This window comes from Lampetra planeri, chromosome 27 (genome assembly GCF_965212315.1).
Source record: "Lampetra planeri chromosome 27, kcLamPlan1.2.h2, whole genome shotgun sequence".
Lineage (NCBI taxonomy): Eukaryota > Metazoa > Chordata > Hyperoartia > Petromyzontiformes > Petromyzontidae > Lampetra > Lampetra planeri.
The window spans coordinates 3597252-3605407 of NC_136133.1; the positions used below are offsets into that span (position 1 = coordinate 3597252).

Below are 8156 nucleotides of genomic sequence, written 5' to 3' on the forward strand. Positions count from 1 at the left end.
GGGTCAAAAAATCGTCCAAAATCGCGTGACGTCATTTATGGACGGCCCCTTGTACTTGCACTCCTATCATGTTTTTGTACTGTTTGTTTGTGTGACGTTCTTATCGGCACCCTGCTGGACATCAGTGAAGAATTGCTTCATAGCTCATCGGATTCCTCCTGCAGTATAAATACAGATTCTGATCCATGATTCCTTGAAAAAAGGTGTCAGTTTTGTTGCCAGAAAAAAGGGTAAAAAAACCTATTATTACATATTCTGACTTAAGTCGGTCCAATTATGCCAAATGAACATCTGCAACAATACTATTAGGTTATTTTGGTAAAGTCACGTAGGTAAAAAAATAGAAATAATAAAAGAAATAAAATAAAAAAAACTATTATTTTATTATTTTTACCTACGTGACTTTATCGAAAAAACCTAAGAGTATGAATCCTTGCAGTCACGAAAGCTTCAAATCTAGAATCTGCAACAATAAAAAATCTCGGTACCGCCGTCTGCTTTGATCCACATTGCTCATCGTGGTTCTTGGGCTGTTGGGAATGTACCACTCAATTAAATAGCAACAGTGCCGCATGGACTTACACTGTCCAACAAATATTTTACGCGATCTAACCCAAAAATACTCGTATTATATATGCATTGTACTGTGTACAACTTCGCTGTATATACTGTGCATAAGACAAATTAAACTTTATACTCTTAAGTTCTTTCGGTAAAGTCACGTAGGTAAAATAATAATTTTAATAAAATAAAATAAAAATAACTATTCTTTTATTATTTTTACCTACGTGACTTTATCGAAATAACATAAGAGTATGAATCCTTGCAGTCACGAAAGCTTCAAATCTAGAATTACAATAAAACTTTGTTCGATTCATTGATAAATTGGGGAGGGGAGGGGATGGGGGGGGAGGGACAGGGGGGAGGGGCCAATGGGGGGGGGGGGGGCGGGGCGAATTTGGCGGGAAAGTTGAGAGCGCGCGAGCGCCGCCCGACGGTTGGAATGGCGTCGAAGTCAACTTTGTAGCGCGTTAAAACTACCCATGGCATTCGTCGTTTTCCGATTAAACTAATTTTAGTAGTAAAATACAAACATACAGCGTTGACACTTCTAAATAAAAAAAAATTTTAATGAGAGAAACAAAATACGGAAAAATCACCTCAGGCACAGACTTGCTACTGTTGTTTTGTGGCGCTGCATCGCTGGTGCGTGAATTAAACCGATTTATAAGTTTATTGTTTCATCGTTGAAGTTATAACGTCATTGTTTAAGTTATTGAGTAATTATCGGCGGTTATAAGTGTACTCGTGTTAAATTATGTGGACTTATTGTACGGTTTTTAGTTTGCAAAGTAAGTCCTTTCAATTATAATTAATATGAAGACACGGGGGGTGTTTAAATTTGCCATTTAACAAGTTGGCTTCGTTTTATGAAGGCATCGCCAACTGTTCCACATAAATGAAACCACGGACGAATCTTGACATTTACATCTCTTAAAAATGTGACTTTTTTCAGACGTTTGAAGAAAAGAGAAAATGTTTAAAGGAGTGCGAAGGAAGCTGGATTTCAGTAGCGGAGGAGGTACTGTATATGGACATTTTGTGTTAATTATAACTTTTTTATATTCTTAAACTTCCTTCAAATGTTTTTATTATTATTATTACACGCTTTTATTTAACTCACTCTGTCTGTTGTTGTATCCTAAAATCTTGTAACTCAATTTTAACCCACTTCTCAATGTGGTATCGACTGCAAACTTGGTATACGTATGTCATACTGATGACAATAACATATTCTATCATTAAAAATAAACAATATATTTAAAACATTATTTTACACGCTTTTTATTAACTCACTCACTCTGTTGTATCCTCAAATCTTGTAACTCAAATTTTACCCACTTCCCAATATGGTATCGACTGCAAACTTGGTATACTGGTGACAACACCATATTCTACTATTAAAAATGAACAAAATATATTTTAAACAATCGTTTCTATATGTTATGTTTCTCCTTGGGTCTAATTGTTGGCTGTAATTGACCAAGGCCCCCGACTTTATGGCAAGTTTCGGGGCCACTTCCTGGGGTCGTGGAGTTATTTCATTACCAGTACGGTACATTTAATTAAAGTGTGTTAAAAAAAAACCTATGTTTAAATATTACTCATTTCTTTTCATAAAGTTCCATTGAACTATTTCGCTACTTACGCCGAATTTTAGGGGTCGAAGTTATGAATTCGCTTAGCGCGTAGATGCACGCTGTTGCCAAATTTTGGCAAGTCACCGCCGTGGTTTCGTCCAAATCGCCTTGCAAACACAAAAGATGGCAAGAAGTCAAACACAACAGACGACAGACACATCGTGCAGCGGATAACGATCATGGACTGAGATTTAACTGGGATCTCCAAAGTGCAGGCATGCCACGGTGGCTAGGAGATGTTAACTACCTCGCCTGGTGTGCAGGAGATCGTGGGTTCGATGTCGAACCCCTGATGTCTGCTGTTGCTGTAGATTTGTAATTTGCGTGTCTCTCATCATCATCATCACGGTGGCTAGATGTTAACTACCTCGCCTGGTGTGCAGGAGATCGTGGGTTCGATGTCGAACCCCTGATGTCTGCTGCTGCTGTAGATTTGGAATTTGCGTGTCTCTCATCATCATCACGGTGGCTAGGAGATGTTAACTACCTCGCCTGGTGTGCAGGAGAGCGTGGGTTCGATGTCGAACCCTGATGCCTGCTGCTGTATATTTGGAGTTTGTGTGGCTCTCTCTCATCCTCATCACGGTGGCTAGGAGATGGTAACTACCTCGCCTGGTGTGCAAGAGAGCGTGGGTTCGATCCTGACCCTGACACCTGTTGTAGATTTGGAATTTGCGTGTCTCTCATCATCATCACGGTGGCTAGGAGATGTTAACTACCTCGCCTGGTGTGCAGGAGATCGTGGGTTCGATGTCGAACCCCTGATGTCTGCTGCTGCTGTATATTTGGAATTTGCGTGTATTTCATCATCACGGTGGCTAGGAGATGTTAACTACCTCGCCTGGTGTGCAGGAGAGTGTGGGTTCGATACTGACCCCTGACGCCTGCTGCTGTATATTTGGAGTTTGCGTGTCTCTCTCTCTCCCCGTGGTCGCGTGGATTTTTTTCCGGGTTTTCTGATTTTTCCCTCCACTTTTAGAATCAACGTGCGTTTAGAATATTTGGCTACTGCTACAAATGTCCACATGATAAGCCACATCGTTGAGATATAATTTGTGGCCAGGTCGCTTCTGAAAAAGAGCTATATAGCTCAGTGTATCTTACCTGAAAACATTTGTATAATTCATTTGTTCATGTTATTGATCCATTGATTGGTGTTTCACTGTGGCGATGAGCACATTTTTTTTCCATTTCCCAAATTGATACGTGTCAAATTACAGTTCAGTTTAATATTTCATACCATACTTACATGCAATCGTTGACGGTGGAGTTGCACTTAGACACTGTCTAACTCCAAGCTGTATTGAAAGTCACCGCCTGAACTGAGAAACACAGGATGAGCTGACTCGGTATTCTATGAGCACGTGCCACCCAGCCACTCCTAACTGATTGTAATTTCAGCCCACGCACACCGCAAACAGATATGCCCAATTACTTTCCAGGTTTTTTTTTTAATGCTTAGCAACATTATTGCATGCTCGAGTAAGATGTCATGTTTTATTGTATGAAGCTACATTATTTTCTTATGCCTGGGTTGACGGCCCGATATGCTGCAATTAGCGTGACTAAGCCACAATGAAAGACGAGTTATCAATAGCATGGTGCTATTTTTAAGTACAGTATATTAATGCTAAATTATCACCTAAAAAAATACATGAGGTAAGAATTGTAAATGTCATTCTTGACAGTTTGATTAGTTACACACGTTACTTTTTAAATCACAGCACCAGCCTCGGTTGGCCTAGTTTACATTAATTTGCCAATAACGATATGATGCCCAAATTACTCTTTGGTTCTTTCGGTAAAGTCACGTAGATGAAAAAATAATAATAAAATGAAAATAACAAATTAAATCACGACGTTTCGGAGGCAACACAAGCTTCCGTCATCAGGTGGAACAGCCACAGCAGTAATTTTGCTGTAATTTTGCAGTAATTTTACTGTGGCTGTTCCACCTGATGATGGAAGCTTGTGTTGCCTCCGAAACGTCGTGATTAAATTTATTTATTTTCATGTTATTTTTTTCATCTACGTGACTTTGCCGAAAGAACCAAAGAGTATGGATCCTTGCAGTCACGAAAACTTCAAATCTAGGATGCCCAAATTGTGAAATACAGTATTATGTCGTTTCTTTAACTAGGAAAGCCTCCCTGTATCTTACGAAATTTGGCTTATTTCTGATTTAGTCATTTGTATGATCTGTGCTATGGGTCTCATTCCTGGCACACTTGGCTAATATAAAAAATAATGTTTATCCACGTCTTCTAAAATGCTTGAAATTCCGCACAATGTGGACCTTTAAATTATTTTCAAACAATTGCAGCGAGATCCTGAACAATCGGGAGAGATGAAGGAAGGTGATTGTTGTGAAGGCAATAAATAGCAGGGTTGTAAGGCCAAGATTTAGAGCATAGGAAATTATACCCAGTGTGGTTACGATACACAAAAGGATAATTACGTGAAAGGGGGAATGTAGCTGGCAGGAAGGGGGCAGCTATTCAATACAAACAGAATCAAGTGTCAGGGTAGATAGAATATTCAACCATAAGGGAGGTGGGTGGGGGACGAACAGGGGAGTACTATGTTTAGACTTGAACAGGGGGCAGCTTCAACAGTTCTGTGTTCCTAGTGGGTTAAAACTATAGACTAGTGTCGTAAAATTGTTTTAAATGTGACCATACAGCTACAAATTCCCTACCCTTGTTTAATGACTGACTAAATGCTATGAAGTGGTTGCAATTGCCCTACAAATTATATATTTAAACAATGCTATGTCAGCCCTTTATCATTTCACTGCTGGTTACTAGGCCTCTCCATGCCATGACGGTCATTTTGGATTTACTCCACCACGATGGCCACTGTGGGTTTGTGAATGAGCAGAGGGGTGGGCAGGAATGGACTGATGCAGATATAATTGATAACCTCAAATTTGGAGGCAACACCAGTGAAGGAGATGGTAACCTTCGAGTGGTTTTGTTAAAGTATGGCATTGTATACATAACTAATGCAATCATTTTGGCCAATGGATTTTTGTATCGATGATCTTCAGTTATGTACAGCCGTATGCAGAAGAACCAGAGTTCCGTCCTAAATTTGCAATGGTCACAGAAATGTTAAATGTTACCTCATCTTCAGGACCAAATACAGGATGGCTCAATTTTTTTTTATTCTTCACCTCCCTATTAATATGCACTGGTGTGGGACGGCTGTCCAGTGCGTAGAGATGGCTTTAACCCAATTCTTAACACTTTCTGTGATGAGAAACCCGTCAGAGAAGAAATGTGCGTTCACGCTGGAAACAAGAGTACAGCCTTGCTTTCGACTAACGAGGCTTTGCATGTTGATGTGATACAAAATCCAAATTGTACCAGAATTTTGGTTATAGTCAGGTGTCTATTCGTTTAAGCCAATATACCACAGGTAATATGTATGGGATTTTGATTTAACCATTTCATATTTATAATTTTGGGATTTTTTAAGACAATTTTAAATATCTTTTTGGGATTTGCACATCCTTTACATTATCTTACTTGAATTCACACGTGATATCTCCCGATGCGCATCCCAAGAAGGTAAAGATGATTTAACCACCAAACTCTGATTTGTGCGTGAATGGCAACAAACAGGAGTGGAGTCGTCGGAGCCATGTGACTTCAAGTTCGTGATGTCGCACACGCACGAGTGCAAGAGTGAGATGGAACTGCAGAGGATGCTCCAGGCTACCTTCAGTGTCTTCGAAATCTCCATCGACAAGCAAGGCGACAAGGTACCATCCGACGAGCCCTCAACTATAAACTCTCCCACAGCTTAAACAAAGAAGCCTGTATTCCACGTGTTGCTCACATATCCTCAAACAAAGGTGCACAGCCACTGTGGGTGTCATGAGCAGTGCCATATACGGGTGGGGAGGGAGGGCTGGTAAAATGTTCACATAAATTGTTCAAAAGGAAGCAAGCAGTGGTGGCTCAATGTTTTTCTAGGACGAGGCCGACGCCCTAGCAGGGAAGGGGGATGGGGCTAGGGTGTAATGGCAGCTTGCCTGCGGTGCTCAAATAACTAGAAAGATTGAGGTGAGAAGTGATGCAAGGGGCTTCGAGATCCTGGGGAATTTAAGTGCCAAATAAATGTACACCATAATTCCTTAATGTCCAACCGCTCGCTTGGCCTCCCCAGATAGTGCCCATGCTCACGGCTGTGGCCCCCGTGGCAGGCGAGGGACTGCGCTTGCAGCTGGGCTGCCCAGGGTCTGGGCGGGCCAAGCGACTGCTGCTGCAGCACTACGATTCGCTATGCGCCACGTGTGTGAGTGTGGAGCGGTGCCTGGGTTCCGGCCGTTTGCTGCACTTCTGCTTCACGGTGGCACTGGAGGAGACGCGCGTGTACCTCAGGCTGGAGGAGTGACGCCTCTGTCGCACAGCTGTGGTCGTGAGGATGACAAAGGTAGTCATATTTGAGAAATGCCCTGCAATAATTATATGCACAGCCTACACAGCTTGTTTTACCATATACCCCTCGTCTCGTTGGGCTCTTGTGTGGAGTATTTTCTAAATTGTAAAATCAGCTTCCTTGCCATTCCTAGGTGTCTGAATCTCGGCACCGTTAAAACTGCACTGTGGTGCATCTGCTGGGCCATTCTTAAACACGCAAGGTAAAAGGTGGAATCCGGCAAACTCACACCGCTGCTGCTGGAAGGGGCTTGCTTCCACAAGAGGGAGTATTTGGTCTACTCTTCCATGCCGACCCGATATTTTGAGAAGAGGGAGGCGTACCCACACATCACCCCACAACCTGCCGATTGACCGTGGACCCATTTATACTGCTGTGTGGACAGAGCCATTTCAAATATCGTGCCGAGAGATGGATATGAAATAGCAAGCTCTGGATTGCAAGTCCAATGCGCTAACCATTACACCAAGGCAGCTCAGATTCGTGTAAGGACAAATTGGTTAATTCTTTAAGTCTATTTTATTCACCTGCACTCTTGCTGAAGTTTCCATTTATATAGAAATTCGCAGTTATCAACGTAAAATAAAACCCAAATATGCCTCCTTCCTGTCCTTAGAGGCGTATCTGCTAATTTATTTCGTTATATTCGTCAGAATCGACGCGAATTATTGTTACATAAATGTAGACAATTTCAATCCCATTTAAACCTTGTACTAGTTTAAACTGCCACATCCTGGTATACAGAAACACGACATGCCAGACACCCTACTTAACTGCCAACGTAGTGCTTTGCTTAAGATCTCGTTCCACGGAGTATTGCTAACTTTAAAGTTTATATTGTTTAATCAAGCGAGAGCTCAAAAGACTAAGATGGTCTTATTTACAAGAGTGACCTGGTACATTATTCTGCCAGGAGGCGGCAATGATTGATATTTATAGTTCATTTGATTAATTCGCAGGCAATCTTTAAAACGTGGCAAATTTGGACCCTGACGCCATGAAAAAAAAATGATTATTTTACCAACCTTCAGCAACCCACACCGACCAACGTGGTTAAGCCCCATGATCGACAGTGTGGCGAGGCCTTCTTACAAACTTTTGAGTGCCAAAAAGGCTTAGTTATTTACTCTTAACTGGTTCGATTGTTATTACATTTTTTATCTTAATTCCATTAGTGATACCATGACTTTTGGAATAAAAATATAATTTAGTAAAACATTATTTTCCAACGTTTTATTCACAGCCTTGCTTTTAATGTGAATTGAACATTTATGTATATTTAATTTTTCACACCGTACGTAGCCATCCGTGCTAATCGGAGGTGCAGGGGAAGAATAAAACAAGGTCTGAGGAACGCATTGTAAATATACAAAAACAGCTGTCAATGGCTTCAACTTCTCAACGACACTAAAAAAAGCCAGGCTTTACAAAGCAAGTCATACCGTTAAAATGGCTAAGAATGGACAACACCACTTGAACGGCCGGTATTATTCTCGGGACCAGGGAATG

General features: G+C 41.2%; 1 protein-coding gene across 1 annotated transcript; it reads left to right on the forward strand.

Annotated features, from left to right (window-relative positions):
* Nucleotides 1-1089: 1089 nt before the first annotated feature.
* On the forward strand, nt 1090-6698 carry LOC144728036 (uncharacterized). Its single transcript, XM_078607253.1, has 4 exons — nt 1090-1206; nt 1517-1582; nt 5828-5967; nt 6375-6698. The coding sequence occupies exons 2-4, from the start codon at nt 1537-1539 to the stop codon at nt 6600-6602; spliced, it is 414 nt and encodes a 137-aa protein (XP_078463379.1). The 5' UTR covers nt 1090-1206; nt 1517-1536; the 3' UTR covers nt 6603-6698.
* Nucleotides 6699-8156: the final 1458 nt, after the last annotated feature.

Bases quoted from the DNA above. Each gene is read 5' to 3' on its own strand.
- LOC144728036 (XM_078607253.1), top strand. From the start codon at position 1,537: ATGTTTAAAGGAGTGCGAAGGAAGCTGGATTTCAGTAGCGGAGGAG. The intron at 1,583-5,827 runs GTACTGTATATG...GGCAACAAACAG, and splicing joins GGATTTCAGTAGCGGAGGAG to GAGTGGAGTCGTCGGAGCCA. The intron at 5,968-6,374 runs GTACCATCCGAC...TGGCCTCCCCAG, and splicing joins TCGACAAGCAAGGCGACAAG to ATAGTGCCCATGCTCACGGC.